The sequence below is a fragment of the Puntigrus tetrazona genome, chromosome 17 (genome assembly GCF_018831695.1).
Source record: "Puntigrus tetrazona isolate hp1 chromosome 17, ASM1883169v1, whole genome shotgun sequence".
Taxonomy (NCBI): Eukaryota; Metazoa; Chordata; class Actinopteri; order Cypriniformes; family Cyprinidae; genus Puntigrus; species Puntigrus tetrazona.
This window is the reverse complement of record NC_056715.1, coordinates 18617116-18645115: the sequence shown is the minus strand read 5'-3', so window position 1 is coordinate 18645115 and position 28000 is coordinate 18617116. Positions and strand designations below refer to the sequence as shown.

General features: G+C 37.8%; 1 protein-coding gene and 2 long non-coding RNA genes across 4 annotated transcripts; 2 read left to right on the top strand and 1 right to left on the bottom strand.

The window, feature by feature from the left end:
- The first annotated feature begins 123 nt into the window (after positions 1-123).
- Positions 124-10102, top strand: LOC122361943. The gene is made up of 3 exons (XR_006253046.1): positions 124-341; positions 460-532; positions 9579-10102. It is a non-coding gene; the product is annotated as an uncharacterized LOC122361943 (long non-coding RNA).
- Positions 543-8066, top strand: LOC122361944. The gene is made up of 2 exons (XR_006253047.1): positions 543-3567; positions 3661-8066. It is a non-coding gene; the product is annotated as an uncharacterized LOC122361944 (long non-coding RNA).
- On the bottom strand, positions 7918-27814 carry nol10 (nucleolar protein 10). 2 transcript variants are annotated; one of them, XM_043263173.1, is made up of 21 exons: positions 27612-27814; positions 27440-27485; positions 27093-27191; positions 26930-27007; positions 26624-26661; positions 26135-26271; positions 25383-25448; positions 24444-24504; positions 23969-24054; positions 23199-23277; positions 22963-23112; positions 22807-22873; positions 20860-20912; positions 19250-19376; positions 15217-15296; positions 15032-15130; positions 13778-13864; positions 13502-13669; positions 12311-12633; positions 10110-10212; positions 7918-8341 (listed from the first exon to the last, which is right to left on the bottom strand). In XM_043263173.1, exons 1-21 carry the CDS (start codon positions 27675-27677, stop codon positions 8177-8179), a joined length of 2178 nt encoding a protein of 725 aa, XP_043119108.1. In that variant the 5' UTR covers positions 27678-27814; the 3' UTR covers positions 7918-8176. The 2 variants fall into 2 exon arrangements, with proteins under 2 accessions (XP_043119108.1, XP_043119109.1); XM_043263174.1 differs by having other exon boundaries at positions 12311-12630.
- Positions 27815-28000: the final 186 nt, after the last annotated feature.

Genomic DNA, 28000 nt, shown 5'->3' with positions numbered 1-28000 from the left:
ATAAACACAGAGAATGTGAGGGGTAAATAACTGGGTAGTGAGTTTGTTTCACTTATCAATATAATCACAGATAGAAACATCTTCAGACAACGTTGAAGTTATCGAAATTTCGAATTTTGGAAAAACGTTGGATGCTAAGAAAACATGCGCGAAGTAGAATGGAAAGTCATTTCCCAGAAACTTGGATGCAACTCATGTGACTTAAACGCAACTGGAAAAACCAGTAGACCAATCTCACTGCACACCATTGCAAAAAATCCCCCAAAATTCGGTGATATAACCACCTTCCCAGAACTGTCTTATACGACTGCGTTCCCAAACGCCATGAAACCGAACGCAAGGTTTGTTATTGTGTTTCTTCTACGTTGCGCAGGCCGTTTATTACGTAGCAAGAAAGATTCCCGGACTTTGGATGAAAACGTAGCTGTCGTGTCCCTAAAATCTTTTTTTTTTCCTCAGTGTTCCTGTGCGATGTGTGTGGAGCGACGGCGATTAAAGGAAGGAGGTTTCTATGTCACAGCCATCAGGAAAGGTCAGTGATAAGCCTGCTTTATTTACCAGGTGACTGCTTTCAGAGACAGCATCTGTGATGGATACAGACTTAAGAGCATCTAGACACATTATGTGTGTCACACACATGCACATGCAAGAACCTCCCCGTTTCGTTAACTAGGTTGATTAGTTTAAATTAAAAATTGTATTAGAAATTCTTAAATGTATGTTTTGTATTATCTCTTTTGTTTTGTCACGTAACTTGCCTCATAGCAAAAATCCATAACTTCCCAATGTACAACATCTATCTATCTGTCTGTACTGACTTTTCACAGGCATTTACAATTGCTTAAGTTACGGTTAAAGCAAATTCAAACCTTAACCTTTAATTTTTTTCTCACAGTGTAGCAATTGTTACATCCCAATGTATTTTTGACACAATATAGGCGTAATGTCAGCACAGGTCATGACGCAGTTTAGACAATCCTCACGCAAGATGTGTAAACCCGGGTAAAGAGATCTCTTTGAGCCAGCAGAGTCTGGAACAAACTCGTTCCTGATCCTGTTAAGACTCACACATAAACAATGTGTAAAGCGCTTTCAGGTCAAGCCCACTCCTTATGCATGTGCTGCCGATTGGATAAAATGCATGCATGATTCATCTGGCAGACGCACTTTTTCCAGAATGACGTATGGTATGTTCAAACTTTACTCTTTATTAAGTGCGTTCCCTGGAAACTTGACCTCGGCATTGCTTTAGAAACTCACACATGACTGAGTTTCCAGGTCGGCAGCACCTGACTCTAAAACACTTACAGGTAAAAGTCACAAATACGCTAAGAAAATGGCAAAGACGGCATCGAAGTAATTATTTCGACAAATAATTTTGAATAAAAACGTTAATGCTTTTGCTCTGCTAAAAGCCCTTCAGCTATCAGTCAAAAACGGGAGTCATAAAAGATTGAATGCATTATTTTGTCATAATATAGAATAATGAAAAAAGTATAACCAATTATTGCTAGGTCAGTCATTTTTCTGTTCTCATCACAAGTGTAACAAGGCGGGGGAAATATCCCAGAAAAGTACAAAAATGATATTATAAAAATACTTATGTGAGCAAGTCAGTACGTTTTAGTACATTAGTCACCCAAAAATGAAAATTCTGTCATTATTACTCACCCTCTTATTGCTCTAAACCCATAACTCATATTTGGAACCGAAATGACTGATGTTACATGGACTATTTAATGACGTCCTTACTATCTTTTTGGGCCTTGAGCATGTTAATCGCTATAGAGGGTCAAAAAGCTCTTCATAAAAATATCTTAATTTGTGTCCTGAAGATGAATAAAGGTCTTATGGGTTTGAAACAGCATTAGGTGAGTACTTCATGATCAGAACGACTGGAACATAGTTTAAAGGTTTAATGATCTGCGAGTAATAAGGAGCAGGGCAAATAGGTTTTGAATTCCATCAGAACTCATATATTAAATGAATCATTCTGAAGCAAGCACAGCCAATATGAAAAGTATATAAGTCTACTTGTGCCACTTATGATATCTCGTAACCAAATACAGCCACAGGTCACAACTTCAACAGAATGATTAAAAAAAACTACTTGGAAAATGACAGGAAACTAGAACCCCATTGGTTTCTGTGCGTTCTGTGAGTCTGCGAGCGTGGAACGGCTCTATATAAACAAACACACAATCGTGTTTCCATACGGGCTGCGTATTTCTCTTAAAACATCAAAGTTGCTCAAGAGGAAACTTTATTGGCAACAGCATCACAAGGTTATGTAATGGGCGTACATAGATGCGTGCAAACACGTTGTATGGCGTAAGCCGAATAATACTGCCTTACAGACATGAGTCATTACTCACCGAAAGTGCTGAAATTATAGATCAGGTGAAACACATCCACTGGTTTGTACCCTCCCTCAAAACAAAAGAAAATATCTGGCTCATGTCTGTTCAAACGTTTACACGTGAGGTCTTTTCCAAAGAAGTCTCAGGCTGACCTGTTCTGAAATACTGAACTGAACTGCAAAATACTTTAAAATTGTGAAATATTACAGTTTGAAATAACTGTTTTCTAGCGTAAAATGCACAGCTGAATTTTCAGCATCGTTACTTCAGTCTTCAGTGTCACGTTATCATGATTCAGAAATTGCTGCTCAAGAAACATTTCTGATTATTATCAACTTGATACATTGTTTTAAATGATTTTTGATGATTATAATATTCAACAGAGCAGCATATATGTGAAATAGTAGTCATATATATATATATATATATAGTCATGATTTACATTAAAGTATATCTAGACACAACTGAACTAGTTCTTTCTTTCTTCCTCTTTCTGTATTTGACGTGTCCACAGGATGTGGGAATGTGAGGAGTGTTTCTGTAAAATATTTCTAGGTCCTGTCAGGACGTGCCAAGGAAGACATCATTTAGCTTGAGATCGTTGATAAGTTGCCCTAAAATGAGCTTTATTCAGCAGCAAAAATGTGTTTCATTGCATCTGTTCAAATGTAACGGCACAGAATGGGATTTTTAACACCAATCCCCCAACAGCCTTTCTGAAGGCCCGTTCGATGAGGACGAATACTAAAGTTTCGGGATGTTTAAGACGGTCCTTAGTTGATCGTGGGCTGGTTTAAGCTGGTCCTGAGCAGGAACTAGTTGTTTAGGACCGGCTCAAACCGGCCGCCACGTTTCGAAACATACCTAACCAGCGTATTGCTGTTTTCAGCAGGAAATGAACCACCTGCTTGTGACAATACAACGATCAAAAACAGTTTTACATCAGCTCTTTTGAGCTCTTGGAGGTTGGCGTTTAAGTTACTAATGTTCACTGTTAAGAAGCAGATGCAAATAATTGAAGAAATAATCCACTATTGTGGCTATTCCACCATAATTCCACTTTTGACGAATAGCCTCTTCTGTTTTGGCAACTTGTTTAATGAGATAAAAGCGTAATGACTTCAACAACCAGTGTTATTAAGTTCAAGTGAAAAGAAGCGGATGGATTTGCAAGGCTTTTCTTTTCTGTTACATCATGTCTCAAGAGGTTTGTGACCACAATCTTCTGCGGTCGCGCTTAAGCCCCAGTTCAAGACAAAATGCATTAGATTACATATTCCCCTGCTTTTGATCTTTCCAGGCTATGGCTTTAGCAGGTGACCGCAAAGTATAAGCCATTCATTTCAGACTTTTGAAACAAAGAGATGGAGCTGATCTCGATAAACGTCATTCGTGAGCTGCTGAGAACTGCGACGACTGTCAGGTGCCTTCGTACCGGACAGACAGGCAGGACGAGCGCCAAGAGTTTCTCCAGTCAGCACATTTCTCTTTTCAGTTCTTCCCGCAGAAAACCAGGGAGACAAAAGAGGGAGATCAGAAGGAAAAGCGCAAATGAGAGCCGGATCAAAAGAGGATAAACGGGGCCAGACGGAGTGCAAAGAAGAGAAGCCCGCCGTGATCGAGACCACTGTTTTACACACATGAGAGGACACTTATAGAGAACTGCCAGAGATGGGCTCATGGCCTTGTGAAAAAGAGGTGTGCTTAACATCTGCAGTGAACTTTTCAGCACTTTTGACTGTTTCTTTACATGCATGTTCACTTTTGCATCAACGTCAACTCAAAAGCACTGTTTTAAATAATCTTTTTTGCATGCATTTTTATTCTTTTTCTTTCAATCACTCCCAAAACAATTAGTTCAACGACTAATTTTTTCCAAAGCAGCGTTTGTGAGCTTTTAATGCACCTAGTGGCAAAGAATGAATTTGCATTTTCATTCAGAACCAACGCGAAAAGATGGTCGGGCAATATGCTAATATTTCATTTTGACATCAACACGAGACGGCTTGGGACTCGTCAAACGACTCATTTAAATGATTCAGAGTCGACTCTTTCTTTTGAGAGACAATAACTTCATACACGTTGCACTTTCAGATTTCAAACCTCGCATCCATGTTTTCATTCGCTTAGAGCTGTGTTACATACGTATAAGATCATTTACAAAAATCCATAATAGGGGCCCCTTTTTGTTGCTCGGCATTGGTGCTGAAGGTTCCATATAGAAGCATGCTTGGAAAGCGCTGTAGACCTTTAATAAGTATGGACAATGTGAACCCTTCACAGTAAGCTTTGATTTCACGTTGACTCTAGTAAGTGCTTGTGTTCTCTGGCATCGTTTGATCCGTCCGTACACAAACTATACAACAAATACCAGATGAAAAGTGTGATGAAGTGGACAGACACGCACCTCCTTTTCCTAGAAATTCCCAACTTCCCTCTGGACTCTCCAACACTGAGCCTGTAAATCCCAGCGCGGCCCTCAGACGGTCCCGGGCTCAGACAGTGACTTGTAGAGGGGCGGCTTTTTGACCCCGATCGCTGAGGGGGGATTACTCTGAATAAGCACACCCTCTTTTGTCTGGCTGTGTGAAACCCAACCAAAACTCTTCTCTTCTTCCGTATCATCCACTGAACATAAAAGAAAAATGATACTGGCCATATATATATTTATATATACAAAAAATTATTTATTATTAAAATGATTAAGAATTATATTTACTTTCAAGTCTTGTTCACAGCAGCTTTATGTTAATGCATCTTTTAAGAATGAGGCCCAGAGCCTTCTCTGACAGCAAACAAACAGCAAATGCTGGTTAGGTGTGTTCTGAAACATGGTTCGAACTGGTTTATGCTGGTCATTTGATGGTCCTGATCTCAGCTAGTTGCTGAGGCCCAGCTCATGACTAGTTTTTAATCAACTTATGACCAGCTAAGGACCAGCTTAAAACAACAAACCAGCTGCAATGCTAAAAAATACCCAACCAGCATATGGTCTTTTTATTCAACAGAGTGGTAAAATAAATAGCTTTTAAAGGAATAACTGACCAAAGAGTAATGGTGGTGATGTTGGAGTCATGTGACCGTGGTGTCTACATTTAGCTTTTATTATTGCCAATGATATTTAGAATCCATTAAAGTTGTGCTCAGTTATGAAGATTATCATGATGTGGAAAATATGCAAGAATCATCATCATCAAGTATCATTATCATCAGCTTATTTTCTACATATAAAAGCCAATGAAAAAAAAACAAAAAACTATGTATATTGTTTTTTTGCTTTTTTTAGCAAAATGTGGCATTTCATCAATTGCTTTGAATATTGATCCCACTTTATATTAGGTGGTCTTAAAGGGCTCACGGCATGAAAATTTCCCTTTATGAGTTTTTTAACATTAATAAGAGTTCCCCTACCCTGCCTCTGGTCCCCCAAGTGGCTAGAAACGGGGACAGATGTAAACCGAGCCCTGGCTGTCCTGCTTCTCCTTCAGATCGACCAAATCTGAATACATTGTGCCTATTTTTTGATGGTAATAGTTAAAGTGTTACCTAAATATCAACGCAGTGACAGTAGCATATTTTCAACTGTGCATATCTTTTGCACGAGGGAAGCGCTTTTATAGAATATGAACATCATTTTATCATTGCATTAGCTCTTTGCAAAGGATTACAGACCATAAAACTCTACCGATTAGCACAGAAGCATGTTTGGCACCACAACACCTGAAATGATCACCTAATAGCCTGTTGCCTTTTATCTTCTTCGATCACTGCACACAAGCACCTTATCAGCTGTAATTACTGTAAAAGCATCTTTTAATAGCAGAGCTCCAGCTGTAAAATGCTCTGTCCCTGCCTATAAATGAGAAATAGATCACAATTACAGGATTTAAGATCATATTTGTGCACAGAACATGTTGAAACAACCACAGGGACCAACTGGTAGCTTTTGTTGAAACTAGATCATTTAAATAGAATACAGAATATTATAAATACTTTGTAAGAAAAGTTATGCATGTAGTGTAGCGTGTGGCTAAAGACCCAAACCCAATCAATTTCAGTATCATTGGAATATTAGTTTTTAACAAATGAGGCATTTATATAGCTCTATATTGCGTGGTGCTGTGCACCCTGAGCTCTTTACTGTAATATGGGTTTTTTTTTCACTTTCAGAAATAAAGGTACAAAAGCTTTTGCCAATTCAAAAGGTAAATGTTTGTACCTAAAGGGTGGTACATTAGTACATTAAAGGTACACGTTATTACTTGGTGTACATATTTAATAGGTAACTCAATAGGTACAAAAGTTGAAAAAGAGATAGCTTTTGTACCTTTATTTCTGAGTTGTTGTTCCTGAACCACCACAAATGTTCTAAATTGTAGTCATTTTATTATGCATTGTTATTTTTTTTTTAGTACAGTGCAATTATTAATAATCAGTGTAATTAATTTGAACCATTTCCATTTTGTAAACAACCGAAATGAATCAGATTATTTTAAAAGCAGGTTTAGAACGGCATGAGGGCGAGTAATTAATGACAGAATTAGCATTTTTGCAGCTATCCCTTTAAACTCTTCCACACCAAAATCATCTTTAAAGACCTTGCTTTGAGTCGAGCCGGAATAGACCTCATTCACACAAAGCAGAAACGTAGCATTGTTCAAAATGTCTCGCTATGCCGAAGCATTGAAATTTCTTTTCACTGGAAGCAGATGCCTAGCCTAACAAACAGCCCCATTTTTCCATTGTGTGACCGGCACAGTGCAGAGGCGAAGCTGTGGTCTCCTGGCACTGGCGTGATTCGTCACCGAGTCCAGTGTCTGTGCGTTGAACTTCACTCCATCTATATTGATGATGTGAAGCTTGCATATAGCCACTTGACCGTTGAAACCCATTCCATGAAGCCCCTGCCACACAGTTTGAGTGTTAGTAATATGTGGATGTTTGGATCTCTTCGGCTCTGGAGTCAGCTAGGAGCCTGATTTCATTTCTGAATTCAACAATTAGAGTTAGTTCAGCCACAAATTATAATTACTCCACGATCTAGTCTGGTTTAGGTGTATATGACTTTTTCTTTTCAGACGAATCCAATCGAAGTTATATTTAAAACAGGTTAAAATACATTTTGAAGCAAAGTGCCTCCAGGCCTTCTGAGCAGATGGGATATTATTTGTAAGAATAATATCCATATATTAAACTTTATATTACTATTTATGCACTTGATTTTGCATCAAAATCTCAACCTCACTCACTGCCATTATAAAGCTTGGATGAACAAAGACAATTCTGATTGTATTTATCTGAAAGTCAATTATATACATCTAAGACGGCTTGAGGGTCAGTCATTCATGGGGCAATCTTCATATTTGGGTGAACTATCCCTTTAAGAGGTGACATCGGTCAGCCTATCTGTGCTGTGGGTTAGCACGAGTCAAAACACGATTTAGCTGTGAAACCCTACGAAGAATCAAAAGCATCTGAGAAACGATCAGCACTAAAAATACACAGATGCTGAACGAGAATTGATTTGTGTGTAAATCAGAACAAAACAGAGTCGATGTTGATAAAAATGTTTTATGGTTCTTCGCAAAACACAAGGTCCTGTTTAGACTGTGCTGAGAGATGTTGTGGAAAAAGGGATGCCTGACACACACGCACACACACACACACACACACACACACACTCGCACAGTCTCTTAAAGTGAATCATTACCAGCATCTGTAATGGAACACAAAAGAGGTTCCTGCAGATCAGACACATTCGAAGGCTGTTTAAAAGTCCTGCATATCAGCATCCACGAAGACGTTCAGTCCTGAGTTTAAAAGGGTCTCCTTCCTCTTCCACCACCTCTTCCTCTTCCTCTTCCGCCGCCCCTTCCTCTTCCTCCCCTGTGAGAATGTAAGTGTCCGGCCGACCGTCTGATCCTCCTCCTCTCCTCATGATGGTCATATTCAGCCTGCTGTTGAAATCGCTGCCTATCCGTCTGAAAATAAAAGTATAAGAGACAACGTCAAAACCAACACGTTTTTTCTTTTAGAGTTTGTTCCGAGCAGCTAAAAGCAGCGACACCATAGACTCTGTGCAACAATCGTTCAGCCGTTTTAAAAATAGTGTGGCTTTTCCACTAAGAGGATACCTTTCCCAAAAAGGTCGGCGTAGCGTAACAACTCACTCGGCTGTAATCAAATGCATTCGTTCTCCCTCTTTCGGGAATTACTGGAAAACTAACCCACTTTAGTGATTCATCAGCTTTTTTAGTCATTAGGTCAAAGAAAGGTCTCTGCATGTAAACCAGTCCATTTTGTTCTAGTTTTGATAGTTTGTATAGTGTAATTAATCTATTCATGCTTACTGAAGTCAACTTGACTAAAATGGATAGAAAAGCAACTACATCTTAAACTTGGAGAACTCAAATCTGAACAAACCCGCTATGTTTCGATTGTCCCATTGTGAATGTAGCACAAGCACAGAGAATAAACGGGCGTTTCATGTGCGTCTGCTAAAGGAAGTGTTTGTCCAAAAAATTACCAAAATGTACTTTTATATATCATACTCGTATGCTGCTGTTTTTTTTCCACAAACAGAGAATGTTTGATACAGTTAAGAACAAATTATGTTATATACTGCCAATGAAACGATTGGGGTCACTGATTTTATCTTATCTTACGTTTATCAAGGAAGCATGCGCGTTATCAAAAATATAGTTAAATAGTAACTGTGTAATATTATTACAATTTAAAGTATTACTTTCATGTGAATATACTGAATCCATTTATCAGCATCATTACACCGTCCTTCAGAAATCATTCTGATATGCTGATTTACTGCTCAATTATTCATTTCATTGATTTATTACTGCTTAATTATCAAAAACGGTTCTTACTGCCAATGTTGAAATCATTCACGTTCAAAATAACAGTATTTCTATGAAATATTCCTCATATTATAATCGTAAAAATCTTGACTGTGATTTTAATTTAATGCGGAATTAAAGTCTTTTTTTTTTTTTTTTTTTTTTTTTTACAAAAATGTACAGTGACACTTTACAATAAGGTCCATTAGTTTAACATTAGTTAAATCTTCCACAGCATTTGTTAACTTTATTAGCATTTACTAATGCATTATAAATAATTAATGCACTATGAACCAACAATGAACAACTACATTTTTAAGAACTAACGTTAACAAAGATGAATTTGCTTTTCGTTTGTTCATGCTAGTTACCACATTAACTGATGTCGACACCTTTTTCGCAAAGCGTTACCAAACGTACCGACCCCAATCTTCGGACATTAATTGAGCCACGCTTCCTTGAACCATTGAGCCACGGCAGAATGGGTAAATCATCACTGAACACTTACACAAGCTATCAAATGACTTCAGAAGACTTGGATTATAGTGCATGAGCCATATGGACAACTCAAACTATCCGGTTACTACAATATTTTCAGGTCCATTTAACAACCCAACAAAGCAGCTAAGTGATTTCCCCCGAACGATGCGTATGACGGACAGGAGGAGTATGGGAATGAAACGGGGTGAGAATTCAGGGCACACAGAAGCCATTCTTCAGCCTTTGCTGTGAGTCAGCAGAAATCTGAGCCGGCAACGAGTCTGACCCAATTTTACCACACCAGAACCACCGAGAACAATACACCGCGGTGATGAATTAAAACCCATTCAGCATTCTTCAACTGGCACGCAGCAGATGAAACGTCAAATGAGTGGAACAAAGCCATCTTCATGCTTACCTTTTTGAGAGTGAACGAGAGCTGTTTGCTTCCAACCGCCGTGTCATTGAGGTTCAGCATCCCCGAGCTCTCTTCCCGCTGAAGCCGCTCCTCCAGAGACGTCCTGATGGAGGTCAAACACGGTTACATTCGAGCGGAGAAAAATAATAACCGCCAAATATAAATCTTTTGACCCAAAAACCTTTGGACTGCAAACATTTCTCACTAGCCTGATAATCATGTTAGATGTGTATATATTCATAGGCTTACACATATCTATATCTCACATATATATATTGTTAGATTCTTGTAAAAAAAACTGTATTAGTCTAAAGTTATTTCAGCCTAAAATAAGTACGCAACAGTAAAATAAGTACTGAACGTGTCACCATTTTAAAGATATCAAAGTGAAATTTTCACCCAAGCAAACCTTACATGCAAAATAATGTACTAACTTGTTTGTTTTAAGTTAAATGTGGTGAAATGGAATGATCCCGAGAAAAAAAAGCACTACTGTAATTGTACAATGACTGCTTCAAGATGATCAGGTGTGACTTTGGCCCATTCTTCCACAGTCTTAAAATCCTGAAGCTTCAGTGGCCCTCTTCTATGGACTCTGATCTTTAGTTCTTATTTCCCATTGGATTCAAGTCAAGGGATTGGCTGGCCATTCTAGCGGCTTTATTTTCTTTCTCTGAAATCAATCGAGCTTCCTTGGCCGTGTTTGGGATCATTGTCTTGCTGAAATGTCCAAGCTTTGTTTGATCATCATCCTGGTACTGTAGGTGTTGGGACTGAAGCTAAAATTAATTTTCACCGACCAGGGACAGGATTGCTTTCTAATTGCTGGGAGATTTCAGCTGGAGTCTTGGCTTTCCGTGCTTTTTTGAATATTTCAAGTTTACCCGCTGTACGTCGTAACAAACAAATGTGAAGACAAACTAATTTTCCTTTATAATAACGTGCGTTCAGAAATTGTTCCCAATAAGACCACAACACTTCATTTTAAACACAGGAAACCCCTGCTAGGTTAAGTCTGAGAGCATTAGACGATTGCCTGGCACTTTAAAACCCATTAGGAGCTTCAGGAAGATGTGCTCGCTAACATGCGTTATCTGTCAAACAGGTTAGGACGGGACGGCCATTACTGACCGACATGGAGTGCTAGCACAGCTGTTTAAACAACAGTTATTGATATTAAAAGGCTCATTTGATGAAAATAATACAAAAAAAGTCAATCATAAAAATGCTGCATTTTTCATTACTCGTCTTTCCAGGTTAAAAAAGGTGGATTTTGTGAATCCAAACTAATCACATCAATGGAATACATTTTTTTTTTGTCAACATTCAAAGGTCACAAATTGTTGTCAGAAACTGTGTGTTCAAAGATGATCTCGCAAACTAGAAACTTAATCACGTCTACATGGATCCCTAATCTTCTGAGTAGCACGGGGCTGATCATTTAGTCAGTATAATCCTGCTTTACACACAAGTCTTCAATGTACACTCTACTGCTGGCGAGGGCAATCAACCAATCAGTTGTATGTGCCACTGTCCATTGCATTGTGCCAAAGAATATGAAAAACAGAATGAGCATTAGACTGTGATTTAAGCTCAAAGTGGTATAATACGGTTTCTCTAGGTTTTATAAAAGAACATTTAAGGCTTTAAGACCTTTTTAAGGCCAAGTAAATAAAATGCAAGTAATAACAGGAAGGGAACACAATGCGCTTGTATGTTCTTTAAATGTTCATGTCTAGGAACACAGTGACTGTTTACCAACAGTTTGAAAGTACAGCTAACAGGACAACAACCTGAAAATCCCTGTGTGTAGATGATTCCTAAAGAAACATTAACACCAGACGCAAAAAGAAATCAAAATCAATCATCTATGATTAAAACAAAATGTCTTGTTTCTTGGGGAAAAAGTTTCAAAATGAATTAAACAACTACCAATGGATTAGCACACATTTGTTATTGTTTAACTCAATTTTCTAGTTCTCTTTTTCCACAGTTTATCTCAGTTAAACTGATCTTAACTTAAGCACGTTCAGATATTTATTAGATAAAACAAACCAACAAACAAACAGAACGCTGAGAGAGAATTCGAGGACGTAATTTCCTAATTCCAATTTAAGAACTTAATTTGTTGAAGGGTGAATTAAGACCTTTTAAGACCCATAGAAACGGTTTTAAGATGATCTTGGAGTGGAGTAACTCACTTCTGCATCCTCTGTTTGTGGGCCGAGTCGCTGAAGCTGCGAAACTCCTCTCCTGCCTTGATCTGGTAGAATCTGGGCTGGCTCTGGTTCTGAGGCTCCTGCTGGCGGTTCCTGGCTGGATCTGAGCTCTGTAAGCTGGTCTGGCGGTCCTGTTGCCTCCTCTCTTTCCTCTGGTTGAACATGCGCTCTCGCTCCTCCGCCTGTAAAAGACGGCGCTGCTGCCTCACTTCCTGCACCCAGCTCTTATCATCATCGTCAGAGCTCTCCTCTTCCTCCGAGCTGCCACGGCCTTCCACCTCCTCTTCCTCCTCCTCGTCGTCCTGCTAGTGCCATCAAGACAGTTTAATAGAAATCTCACATTTAGATATTACACTTGTTGCAAAAGTTTCAGAAGTCTGCCTTCGGAGCTGGTCTAGTAATTTAATCTCATGTTATCTGGATTATGTAATCAGATTCCAAATATCACATATTCACAGTTTTTTTGGATGGATTACCTGATTATATATAACTCACAGAATGGCAGTAAATGTAATATATGTTTATGCAATGCAGAGATTCCCAACCATTTTTATCAAACACCTTTGAAATTAAGTATTTACTTGCAATATCTCTTAGGAAGGTAATATTTTAATAATTGCATGTTAACCGTTCTCTGATATTGATTAATGCTCACATTGACATGGTATACAGATTTATTATTACTAATCGTTAAATCGACATTTTATGATTTAATTATTAGCATTTTTTAAATTGCATTTGATGATGTTAACTTATTTTTATATTAAAATATACAATATGTTAATATTAAAAATGGACCGTGAATATATTTTTATTATATTTGCTTTTTTTTTTTTAAAATATTATTGTACATTTTATGGTACGTTTAAAACAAGATAAAACGTAAAAAGTAACCTATATTATATTACTGACTACAGATTCAATCAAGTAATCAGTAATGGTTTATGCTTTGGAAATAAGTTCATTATTATTTCTAAATTAATTTTTATGTTTTCTGAATTTCAGTTAAAACATTAGTCCTTCTGACGTTTCCTGTCAATTTGTTATATTTTTATTTACATTTACAAATCCCTAGTAGAGTTGCCACGACATTGGAATTTCTAACTTTGGTACAATACCTTGAATAATATTTATATTTCATACCTTTTTCAAATCAGGATGGAAAAAACGTACCTGTTCCTCTTGCTGAACAAGCTGGACGAGCTTCTCCCTCCTCCTTTCGCTCACTTTAGAGACGATGGGGTTGAGCAGCCTGAACTCCTCGCTTCGCTCGTCCACCTGGTAATCAGGGTTCTCGAACATCACCTTGAAACGGTCGTCCGTCAAGAGATTGGCTCCGGCCTTGAGAGAAAAAAAAAACAGATAAGAGCAGAACAAGAGAAGGTGTGGGAGAGACAACACTTTCTGTATTCCATCGGTGTGGAAATGCGTCAAAGAAACACTGCGCACATTGGCCTTCTTCTTCTTCTTCTTGGTCGAAAGCTCACTTTCCTCCATGAGTTTCATGGCCAGTTCCTTGTTGACCTTGGGCAGCTTCTGTTAGAGAAAACAAGACGGAGAGTGAAGGAGTCAAAGCACCGATGATAACAGACCATGAGAACAGTTACAGTCATGCAATACTAGGGTCTGATGGGGATGTGTGAATAAATTGAATGTTTTGCTGCAAAAATACTGGTTTAAGTATGAAGTTCACCACGTCTGTATGAACGAGTGATGACGTTTTATCTCGAACACGCACACTGAAGCAATTACAGACATAAAATCTTCACTACAACACACTAAAGTCTGCAATATATTACACAGTACAATGTACTTCTGAAAAGTAATCATTCTATTAATAATAAAATGCTAAATTATAATGGTTTTGATTTTAGCATTGAAAAAAAAAAAATTGTTAAGTTAAATTGTAAAATTAAATCCACTTTAAATAAAATTAGTTAATTTGATTTCTGCTGGCTTTGAAAACAGAAAAAGACAATGCTTCTGAAAAATAATCTATTGTAAGCATTTTAATAAACTAATAACGTAGTTACATTTTATGATTTTAATGCCATATTACGTTTTAAATTAACTATTAACATAAAAAATACAAATAAAATTTAAATTTAGTAATGGGGTCCAAATGATTAAAATGTAGTTAAATTGTGCAAGTTGAATAATTTCAATTAATTACATTTGCTTTTTGAATTACTAAATGGAAGCAGATTTGGTAACACTTTGTCCTGAGTACTATATTTTTAAGTACACATACTGTATGGTTAGGGTTAGGGTTAGTTTTATGCATAATCAATTGTAATTACAATATGGTAAGTACATGTAACAAGGAAGGACACCTTCAAATAAAGTGCTACCCTAGATTTATAGGGACCCAAAACAGTTGTTCTTTTCACCAATCTGCCAGGTTTACTGAGATGAGGACACACACATGTCTGGTCAGCTATCCTTATGGGGACGCTCCATAGGTGTAATGGTTTTTATACTGTACAGACCGTATGTACTATTACCCTACACCTAAACCTACCCCTTACAGGAAACTTTATGCATTTTTAGATTTCCAAAAAACTTCTTTTTGTGTGATTTATTAGCTTCTTTGACTGTGGGGACCTCCCCTCTATGACAAGTCCCCATGGTTCAGGTTTAAGTCCCCACCAGAATAGAAAAACGGGTACACACACACACACACAGTATGTCAACAAGCATTACCTTGAGCGGCACTCTCTGTGCTCTTGACTCCTCAATCTTCTGCCGGATTTTGTCCTTACGGTATTCTTCATAGGCAAACGGGTTGGCCATGGTCTTCACCTACACAGAAATTTAACATGATTCATAATTGAAAAACAGAAAATGTTGAAGCAAACAACAGAACACGCTGAGACACAAATCTGCACCTTGTGGTAGAGCCTGATGTCCATGAAGAAGCCGTGCATGTAGGCCCTGAGCAGAGGCGAGCCAATCAGATGGGTCAGACCTTACAGAAGAAGAAAACAAGCCAAGCATCAGGAAATGAACAATAGATTTAGCACAAATAATATAAGCTGCTCGGATGCTACCAATCCAGTACGTTTTGGAAGTATATTCCACCTTCGTTTTGTTTCAAAGCTGTATGAGTTTCTTCCATTTATTGAAAGATGTGGGAAACCAAACATTGGTTAGTTCCTATTGACTTCCAATGGCAACTGCTGCTTTCAGTAGACATTTTTGGATGAACTATGCCTTTATGTAAATGGCATAATATTATAACAATATACAACACGCATATAGACATAGAAGAGACACAAGCACACTAAATATTTCAAGCTCAGCACCACGCCACCAGCATCCTCAACCCAACGCTGTACACAACTCAATGCATGACCAAACTGCTTATACTGCACTTCTACGTTTTTAAATCGCAAGGTTCAAAGAAGACACGCTAAAAGAAGTTAAAGAATTCAGCTGACCTTTGTCTACGGAGCAGGATTCCTTCAATTTTGCTCTTTGAAAACGTTTACTGCTATCAGGAAAGAGGCTGATTACACTACAGATAAAACAAGTGACCCCAGACAAGCAGTATGACACGTGTCTGTCTGAACAGACCCAGAGCACCAAAATACAAACACGTCTCTGTGACGGACCAGACTGCAGAATACCATCATGCTCTGCTGCTGTTTTTATAGCTGAGAAACCAACCAACATTTAAAGCCTTAAAAAAAATCTTCTGTTCATTATAATCATGATGCACACAAATTAAAAGGTAAACTAAATGAAACTAAATATTCTGTATCTCATCATTACATGGTTTCATTTTAATGCATTAGGGTCAAACTGACATAGCACAAGTTTTATAAAATTATTTCATTTTTTGTTGTAAAAACCTAATGTAATGTGTGTAAAACTACCATTTGTTCATTGTTATTTCTGAATGCACCAGCAGTTACACATTACTGCCTATACCAGAGACAGAGAAGGGTTAACAGTACAAGCTTTGCTGGATCTTCGATATGTTCATTTTAAAAAGCATTTCTCGAATTTCTGCACCGGCACTCAAAATTCGTAAAATGAGGGAAGCTTCCATGACCAAGACTTTTGCCAGTGATGGTGGCACGGCCAGACAAAGAGACAGACTCTAGTCCAGTTACATAACCCTGCTGAACCACAAAACCCAGTGCATCACATGCTGACGCCAGCATTCCTCTGCTGTTTTCCCATCCTCGACCCACTGAACTGGATCTTATCATCGCTGTAGGCCTGACTCCGTCTCCTCTGTGACATTTGTATCGGTTCAGTTTGCTAGTATGCATCATTCCTCTGAGTTTTAGCAGATGGCCTGAGACCACTCAAGGACTTTCTGTGGCTCAGTGCCTGCAATCACACCTGCGACTGACTGACGCAACTCCTGGAACGCTCTCGTAATAAATACTTTATAAGCGGATGCCGCTCAAACTTTGTACTATAACTTGTCATAACGTGCTCCTTGGTGATAAAACTACAACTAGACCTGGGCTGGCACGGCAAAGCCATTTTGTTCAAATAAAACACCTTTAATTCACTACAAAATCAAGCCTGGCAAATTGTCCAGAATAGCAGACCTCTAAAGCGTTTAAGATTTATGCATTTTAAATTTCATCTAAAATTTCCAATCGAACTATTCATTTTCTATTCTATTGGTTTTCTTTTTATTTATTGTAAAAAAGTGCTATGTTAAGCTAACTGAGACTAGCTATAGCACATTGCTCTTTTGTTGATTTGGACTGCTTCCATTATCCTCATTAATAAAAAGCGCCCGCTAAACAACTAAATGTAAACGTAAAGAGGTCAAAATCTGTAACAATACTAATAAACTGTAATTTAATTTTTTTTATTTGATCTCATATATTCGAACTAACTGAATACTTCTAGTCATTTTTAATTTATATTTTATAACTTAATAAATATAATGTTTAAGTATGTATTGTGATTCTAAGCTATCAGCCATCGGTCTAACAATAAGTTCACATCATTTCATATTAAATACATAACTCTAAAATATAGGCTTAAACTATATATATATATATGTGTGTGTGTGTGTTTGTGTGTGTATTCTTTTTTATATTCGACATACCCCAAGAACAAAGCAGTAAAGACTTGAACTACTTTACTTCCGAGATCGATAGTATCAAAAATAAAATGTCAGCTACATCCTCGCGCCAGATAGATCCCCTGAGGAAAGATTCCACTCATTCCCTGTTGTAGGAGGGGAAGAACTGTACAAACTTGCTAAATGATCTAAACCAACAACGTGCACGCTAGACCCTATTCCAATTAAACTTCGGCTTTTTTAATTCATCATTGTCATTGGGATAGGTTCTCAAAACATTCATGTTGCTAAGCCTCTCATTTAAAAAAACTTGACCCCAAAGACCGAACTCGAATCTCCCTCTTCCGTCAAAGATACTAGAAAAGATGGTATCCTCACAACTGTATTCCTTCTTAGAGAAAAATGGTATCTGTGAGGATTACCAGCAAGGATTTAGACCGTACCGTAGCACTGAGATCGACCTGCTTCTATCATCTGATCGTGGTTGTATATCATTATAAGTGCACTATCGACCACAACATTCTCTTGAACAGATTAGCACAACTATGTTGGCATTAGTGGAAGGGCCTTAGCATGGTTCAAATCATATTTATTTGACCACCATCAGTTCGTAGCAGAAAATGAGGAGGTATCATATCGATCACAAGTGCAATATGGAGTACCTCAAGGCTCAGTACTGGAACCGTTGCTTTTCACGCTTTACACGTTACCTCTGGGAGATATTATCAGGAGATACTGATGATACTCAGCTCTATATTTCTTTGGAGCCCGATGAAACGAAACAAAATGCAAAACTGAATGCACAGTCAATATCAAAAAAAGGGATGACGAGCAATTTATGCAAAATACTGAAGGAACAGAGGTGCTATTTATTGGACCTAAAAACTTCACATGTAATAACCTAGAATACGGTCTATGCTCCGTTAATTCTTCATCATTTAGGAACCTAGGTTTGCTGTTTGACGGTAATCTTTCCTTTGAAGGCCATGTTTCTAGCGTCTGTAAAACTGTTTCGCAAAAACACGTTTAAATTTGCAACCTATGCCTCAAACACAGAGATGATAATTAATGCGTTTATGACCTCAAGGTTAGACTATTGTAATGCTTTATTGGCTCAAACAAACTTCAGCTGGTCCAGCAGCTAGAGTCCTTACTAGAACTAGGAAGTAGGGGGTCGACCGATATGTGGTTTTTTTTAGGGCCAATGACGATACTGATTATTACAGAACAGGTAGAATGATAACCAATATTTTGAACAGATATATATGTCTGGTGAAAAAATGACAACTAAATGTCAAAATTAAAAAAACGTTTAAAACTTTAATTGCTGTAGTAGTAGCAGCATCTAAACCAAACTTTTATTTTGACGGGTTGCCATGAGGACCTGTGCACAGTCATAGTTACAGGTCTGTATATATATGAAGATAGTTTTATACTGATATAATGATAGTTAAGTGCTCATGAAGTGACTCTCAGAGCAGATCTGGGGATGTTGTTGATGTAAAATCAGTCACTGTCACAAGTCACTGGGGTATATTTATAGTGATAGCCAAAAAAAACCATTGCATGGGTCAAAATATATAAATATTTTTTCTTTAATGCGACAAATGTCCCATGAAAATATTTGGTCAATTGCCTACCGTAAATATGTATAAAAACATAATTTTTGATTAGTAATATGCATTGCTAAGAACTTAATTTGGACAAATACAAAGGTCCATTTCTCAGTGTTTTGATTTCTTTGCACCCTGAGATTCGAGATTTTAAATAATGGTCTCTCGGCCAAATATTGCCCAATCCTAACAAACCACACATCAATGGGAAGCTTTTTCATCTGACAGTGGGGCAGAAGGAGATGGACTCACTGAGGTTCTCCAGATCTTTGCGGGTGACAAACTTGTAGTCGTCATAGATGGTGCTCTCTGGATTCTCCTCGAGCTCCTCTGTCAGGTTATCCAGGAAGGAGCACCAGCGTGGAGCCGGACCGAGAGCCTAAAGACAGAATGACACACCAGATGGGAAACAATAAGGCTGAGGTAGATGATAAACAGGACGAATCAAGTGATAACAAGTCAGACTTCACAGAGAAATGCACACGCAAGGCCAACCCTTCACACCCAGCTCGCAACATTTTCACCCTTTTGCCATCCGAAGAACAAAACAAGACTCAAAAGCAGCTTTTACAAAAGAGCAGCTGTCCATTGACCACCCTACCTTCCACAGGGACCTACAGACCTCAAATACTACTTTAGTGCAGTCACTTTACTGTGCATGTGCTTTCGGTGTGTAAAAACTATCACGGGCAAGATGTCACCCATACTTCCTGCTTCATTGCAAATAATATCTACATTTGTGCACATGCACAGTGTTTACATTCATGCACATGTGCTATTTGTCCTCTATGTACTGTGTATTGTGTATATTGTACTGTATAGTGCAGAGTATTACGTATAATAGAGCGTTTAGTGTATAATATGCACATGGTACAACACTTATTTGTATGCATAAAGGAACCTGGAGATTGCGCCGCCAGTTTCATTGTACAGTGAGAAAAGTTCATTCTTACAGTGACAAGGTTTGTTCTTATTTAGAAGTTTATGCGGCGTTAAGACTGTTTGTATTGTGACGTAATCATTTCAATCAAGCCCATTGCCAGTTATTGTATAAAAAAAAAAAGAGAAGAATAATCTAAAACAAAAAAAGCTCTTCAATGCAAACCACCAAATTAATTCTTAATTTATTAGTAAATCATGTATTAGATTACATTTTAAATAATTGAATTTGTGAAGTTTAAGAAATCTTACATACTTTCAAATTAATTGTAATTTTTGTTTGATTGTATTTAAATTTAATTCGAATTTTTGAAATATCCTGAAACAAAAAGTCAGGAAAAGTGGTTTACATTCGACAAACATGTGGAATAAAATGCTAAATATTATTTCCAAATGCTCGTTGGCCATATTGCCCAACACTAATTTTGGAAAATGCAATGAAAAAAATGTCAGGAAAAACAGGCCTTCTATTTGCAAATATTATTTAATGTCATTGAGTTTGTTGTAAAATGTGACCACCAGGACTTTTCTTCACAAGACCAAATGCACATCACTTTTTTTTGTCAAGGACATAATCGTTTTTTTGTTTTGAGATCTCCAGTGTTCAGTAATTGTGTGTGTGTGTGTGTGTGTGTTCTCAACTCAAACACACAAAGAGCAAACGCTCTCTTTTTACCAAACACGGAGGTATATCGTGTGCAGGTCTAGATCAGAACGCAATTTCTCAGAAATGCTTCATATGCCCTTAACTACCATTGCCCTGTTAACTATAAACAATATAAAAGCACCGCAAGGGCTTGCTTTTACTTAGAAAGACAGGGAAAGGTGTAGTTGGGAGGCGTATACAGACGTGCCATGACTAATCAAGATAAGGAACAAAATGTCCACACAGCATGCTTGATAACACACCATCTGGTACTTACGGGGATGTAAAAGGTGTTCATTTTGGGATCTTCATTGGCAGTGAAGAGCATACCTGTGAATTGGGTCACAGAACAGCAATTAGAAAACAAACACACCCCTCATGGGACAAAAAAACCCCATATACAGAGAGTCAGCTGATGGATAATGTCACGCAGTGCCACCGGCTGCATGCAGGTCTAAACATTCTGTAAGTATTTACACTTCAAGTACTCCTAATAAACAATGTGCAATCACAAATAATCAGTCTATAATGCAGAACTCTTCCGGTCACTACCATACAAAGTGGTATGGGGTTTGAGGATGGTAGATTTTGGTCGATAAGCCTTTTATTTTAATCAATCCTGCATTGGTTAAAAATGCATGTAAAAAAAAAAATTATATTTTCTGAAAAATTATCATCATTTAAAAATCTACTGCATCTATTCTAAGCATCTAATGCATTGTTGTGATTCATTTACCATTGTCATAGAATATATATATATATATATATATATATATATATATATATATATACTATATTTTATGAATATAAACTAAGCAGATTTTTTTGCAGTCTTCAGTGTCATATTATTCTAATAAACTGATTTGCTGCTCAAAAGAACCATTCCCCTTTGATTCTTCTCATTTACAGGTACAGCTCAAAAAATTTGAATATCGTGAAAAACTTTCGAAAAGTGACAAAAACTTTCATATATGTTTTAGATTGATTAAAAGTAAAATTTTAAAAGGTTTTCTTTTTCTTCTGATGAAAATCCAGTATCTCAAAATATTACAATATTTTCTAAAATCAATCAAAAAAAAGCATTTTGCAAAGCAGAAGAGTTCAAGTTCTTCCAAGTATGTTCATTTCTACACTCTTGTAGCACAGCAAGGAGTGACATGGAGGCGATCGTTCTGTGGCTCTGCTGAGCTTCAGCTCGTCCGTTTTGTTGGATCCACGGTTTCTCATCTTTCTCTTGAAAACACACGGGGTTCAGGTCAGGCATGTTGGCTGCTCAGTCAAGCTCAGTAATATCACTTCTTTGTGGAGGCTGTCAATGATGGTCTTCTGGACCATTTCCAAGCCGACAGGCTTCCTCATTATTGTGGCATCAAAGAACAAGAGATACCCTGAATTTCTGTTGTACTCAAATATAAATATTCTAATATTTTGAGATACTGGATTTAGATTTTTCATGAGCGGTAAGCTCTAATCATCAAAATAAAAAAATATATAAAAATTAAAAATGAATATTAAATATATATAAAAGTTTGACTTATAAAGGATACAGAAAAATAAGTTACAAAAAAATTATTTTTACACAATATTCACTTTTTTTTTTTTTTTTAGATGTACCTGTATACATGTGCAAATAATAATAATAATAAACATAAAATACAAAACACAAAAAACATAAAATCAAAAATCTAAACCCTGAGCTTTCTGCAGACTTATATTTCTTATATTATTTTCTTGTATTGTCGAACACGTTTGTGTTGTTTTAGCATTTCCTGCACTTTGTTATTCGTCTAATTTACCTAGAGCTAATAAACCGTACGTTTGGCACATTCACAGAACGTAGCTTATTCCTGAGAAACAAAAAAGCCGGATATTACCTAATAAAATGACTGTTACATTTTTACTAGTCTTTTTAAAGGGGTTTGTCTTGTTTTAAGACGCAGCGTGCCTTGCAATTTTCTATTGTAAGAGACATCTGTATGGACCAAAAATGTAAAAAAATACAAATTTAGGCACCCTGTGAACCAGATGAGATCAATCATTTTGGTCTGCTTTCCAGTAAGAGAAGGATTATCATCTCTAAATATGCTACAAAGTTTATATTGGCATCTTTGAGTACGAATGCCACGAAATGCCACAAAACTCCAATTTGGATTTCAAGGGGTCAGTTAGAGATGAACTAGTAGCTTCTTGTGGTTAAACTTCAGTTCTATTTGCGTGAACTAACCGGAGCCGGGGTAGAGACACACATCATTGATGTTGGCCTGCGGTTCGATGGAGGAAAATACTCTTCCCTGAAATTAAAAGATTTTTAAAAAATGTTACGCGTTTGATGTTTTTCTTTTGAAGGTTGATCGCTGGAAGTCTGGATATGAAGACTTACGTTGTCTTTATTCCACATCTTGATGATTTTGGAGTCGGCGGAGAGCACCAGGTCCAGTGGCTCGTGGAAGTGAAGGGATTTGATGGGCAGCCCGTAGTAATGGTCTTTAACCAGCAGAGGACGTGAAGAACGAAGATCGTAGACGAGAACCTGAGGACGCGACGCAGCTTAATGAGCGCCGTACATCTGAAGATGATAAACTCAGAAATCTCCTCAATGTGAGAAATAAAAATGACCTGTCCGGTGCTGGTGCCCACCGCCATGCCCAGAGAGCCGTTAAACTTCAGAGCGCTGATGGACGGCAGACCTTCCACCCTTCAGACACGAGGATGAGGTCAATACTCCATTAATACCAGCATAAGACTAGAGTAATCTTAATAAACTTTTGATATGCAAACTCCGGGCTCTAAGAGTAACTCTAAGAGTATAGCAGATACTTAGAAGATATTTAAAAATGTTGATCATTTAGAGAATGATCAACATTTTTAAATCTCTTCTAAGTATCTGCTATACTCTTAGAGTTACTTACAAGCTTCAGAATTTCATATTTTTGCCTCTGAATAAAACCGACCAAATATGGCACTCAACTAAATACATAGGCAAACCTTAACATATTTTTATTTGTTGAAATATTTTGTCCGAAGGTTCAATCCACTGTTCCATTTTTAAAAGTTTAGAAAGGTTGATCGTAACACAACGATCGAAATCTTTACGACACAGATATTACAAGACTGGATAATTAACTGCATTACGCTTACACCGAAAGGTCTTCTGAAGTCGGAAAAAATTGATTTTGGGACAAAAAGTCTGAAACAAATTATTCACAGAAAATCGGATTTAACAGCTGTGGTCATTTTCATGGGAAAGGGAAACGGCTGGATATCTTTCGTTAATGGAACGAGTCAGTCATACGAGTAATAAAACAAAACGGTGAGTAGAAAATGGCAGATTATTCACTACTGGGTGAAGTATTTCCTGTGAGAACGACAGATTCGTGTGAACTTACTCGGTTCCGTCGGTGATGCTGCTGAGAGCGCAGTCCAACGCACACACTCGAGTCCGGACACGAGGGTCCCAGCAGTCCACTCTGCCCTGCGCGCGCACGCACACACACACACACAGAGTCACACACAGAGTCAGACACACACACACACAGAGAGTCACACACACACAGTCACACACACACACACACACAGAGTCACACACGCACACACACACACAGAGTCACACACGCACACACACACACAGAGTCACACACGCACACAGTCACACACACACACAGAGTCACACACGCACACACAGAGTCACACACGCACACACAGAGTCACACACACACAGAGTCACACACGCACACACAGAGTCACACACACACAGAGTCACACACACACAGAGTCACACACGCACACACAGAGTCACACACGCACACACACACACAGTACAATAACTCTAACACAAACACCAGTCCTGAGAGAAACACCTACCTCTAATGTTCCCGCAGCAAACAGCTGATGAACAGGATTGATGTCACACACGTTGATTTCTCTGTGAAGACATCAGATTTTTAGAAATCTTACACAACTGATCAATGTTTGAGTGTTAATTATGATTTAACCAATGGTATCATGTAATGACTCAATATCAGTATATATTTATATACATGGTGCTGTCAAATTATTAATCACATCCAAAATAAAGGTTTTTGTTAACATAATGTACGTATGTGTATCGTGCATATTATGTATATACAAATACAAACACAAAACATTTTGAAAATATTTACATGTATATACATATATTCTTATATTATATAGAAATATATAAACTTAGCATTTTTCTTAAAGACATAAATGCATGTGTTTGTATTTATATATTTAAAATAAGGATACACTATACAAACCAAAAACTAATCGTTTGACACTACTTTTTATATAATTTTTTATTTTAAGTTTTATTAATTTAGCCGTTTGTCATTTTTATTAGCTTTTAATTACATCATACCTTTTATAATAATATTAATTCATATTTTATTACTGTAAATATTTATATCTATTAGTATTAGTTTAAGTTTCTGCCGTTTTAGTAGAAAAGTAGCTGAAATAACACACACGCCATTAATAATTAATAAGATAATTTTTGTTTTAAATAAAACTTTCATAACGTAACAATCGTAAATAAACGATTATTATTTTTCATTTTAAAATGCACAGCTACATTATGCAAAAAAATCTAAATGTGCAAAAAAAAAAATAAAATCTAAATGGTAAATCAGCAAATAAAAAAAATATCAAAGTTGATATTTGATGCACTAGAAATGCGTGTAAAATGAAGAAATGCTGTCTTTTTTCAGGGAGGTGCAGGTTTCTGTCCCACGAGCAGAGGCAGGATGATGAAACAGCGCCCTGAGGTGGTGAGGTACTCACGCTGCGTCCGTCTGTAAGGAGTTGAGGAATCTGCCCTGTTCAAGATTCAGTCTGAAGATCTCCGAGCTGCAGCGGAAACACAACACACACACACTTCCTTTAGAAAACAAAACGGCTCACACCGAGTAAAGAGTTAACAGGGTGTGTGAGCTTCTGGAGTTGTGATGGTCCTACAGACCAGAGAAAAGCAGATGAAAGGTCTATTCACAGCGAGACTGAACTGAAAAGGCACTCCAGGTATTCACTGGTGTTGATGTCAGACGTCACTGTTCCAGAGCAAATCGGCCTAACTCACCGTGCTGCAAAGATTTCAGCCTCTTTGACGCAAGTCATCTGATAAGAACCGCTTCACCCGCGTCAATGCCTCATTTCCCAGTAACATCATACGTTTATTACACCGCTGTGAAATATTACATAACTGTTCAAAAGTTTGATGTTTTTAACGCTCTTTTGCATTAAAGATACAGTGCCACTGTGAAACATTATTATTGATTTAAAATAACTTTTCTATGTAAATATATTATAAAATGCGATTTAGTTCCTGAGATCGAAGCCAAACGTTCAGTATTATTACTCTTCAGTGTCACGTGATCCTTCAGAAAGCATTCAAATATGCCGATTTGCTGCTTAAAAAAATATGGAAAAAACATATTTGTGAAAACCGCTACATCGTAAGCGTTCTTTGATGAATTTAAAGATCGAAAGAACGGCACTTCTTTGAAACGAGGAAAGTAGAAAGCGTGGCGTCTTACCTGGCGCCCACGAAGTAGAGATCACAGGAAGGGTAGTGGTAGGAAAAATCTCGGCCAAACTTGGGGATGCGGGTCTTGTAGTAATGGCCGTGCTGAGAGTGGAATTCCACATAGCGGTCTATGTGCAGAAACACTAGCTATAAGACACAAAGACGAAGTCATACCAACAACATTTTACTGGCTTTTCTAGTCAAGACTCAGCAACAACTCATGTAGAGCTCTGCCGAATGAGATTTTTTAAGTTAAGGCTAAAGACTACACAACTATCAATCAATCATTTTTATTTCTATAGCGCTTTTAACAACACAGGTTGCATCAAAGCACAGTACAGTAGAGTACAATGACAGGGATGTATAACGAAGCTACTGCTGTTTGTTTACAGTGTGAATATAATAATCCGTGCAAAGGCTTATGGGACAGAAGAAACAAGATGGCAATACACAAAGACTCTTATTCTGAAAAACATGTAAAACAACATGTAACCTTTACCTTAGAGTAGTCTTCAGATAGGATGTCAAACGTCACCACTGTGAGAGGAATAAAACACGCGTGGTGAGCGACAAAGCGTTCTTAATCACATCAAGACACCGCGTTAGCCATCATCTGCAATCAACAGCTCGGGTTATTTGTGTGCGTGGACGCTCTGATTAAATATTAAGCAGCGCGCTGGGCTTTTATTACGGAGACCATCAACATGATCCAGACCAAACCCTACACTTCATTCCACTAGGAGCTGCATTTATAAAATCTACAGATGCCGATATCGTGTTTGCGCCGAGCAATTATAACGCTCACCGTCAGACTCCAGGCACCTCTCGAATTTCAGAGACAGCTGGCAAGCGTCATAGCATCGGACTCTAGGCTTGTACGTGCCTGAAAGCATCCAAAAACATTTCCAAATGAACTCATTCATCGAAATCGGTGCATTCAGCCGCGTGTGGCCGGTGGAGATACAGACCTGCAGCTAGAACGAACTGGCCGTCTCGTGACACGCGGATAGAGGTGCAGACCGTGGGCATCTCAAAGTCCTGAATCAGCTCAATCCTCTTCTGGATATCTGTTAAACACATGAAATTACAGCAGATGTCTCGATCTGTACCGTTGTTTACCACGGAAAAAAAAATAACGAAGGTGTAACCAACCCATATATCAAAATACACTTCAGTATAAACCAATGTGACTTCAGTAAGAACACAGAATGTCGGTAACATATAAGGCCGTAGAAATATGACTGTAGTACTGTCACATGGTAAACTGAAAGACTACACTAAACACAAAAGTTACTAATAAAACTTGAGGGCTCACCAACATCACTTTTCTGGAGCACTCTCTTCTTTCGATCTGACAGCCACTGAAATAAACACATGAAGAGTCAGATACACACATAATGCAAGCGTTTTGACATTTGCTAACCATTTGCTGTATTTTTCGTTTGCTAACCAGGTCACCAATAACACAGAGAGAAGAAGAGTTTTACCTCCGGAAGAGATTTCCCATGACTCAGATTATAGATCTTCACGTTATTCACGCTGGACACCTGCATCTCTAAAGCGCTCGGGCGCGGCTTTCAATCATAACACACAAAATCACGTAAAAGTGAAGGTACAAATGGGAGTCGACATGAACATCGGCACAGGGACCCACGTGGATGCACAACAGGAAGTGAGGAGGCGACGGATGAAGTCCGTGCAGAAACACATTCCGCCACGATAGTTCCGGAGTACCGATATAATTAATTAATGCAAGATACATTTTTTACATTAATTAATACAAGATACAATCCTTTTATTGTTAACATTAACATTTATTAACATCAAAAATGCAGTCACGCGTGTGTGTGTGTGTGTGTGTGTGTGTGTGTGTGTG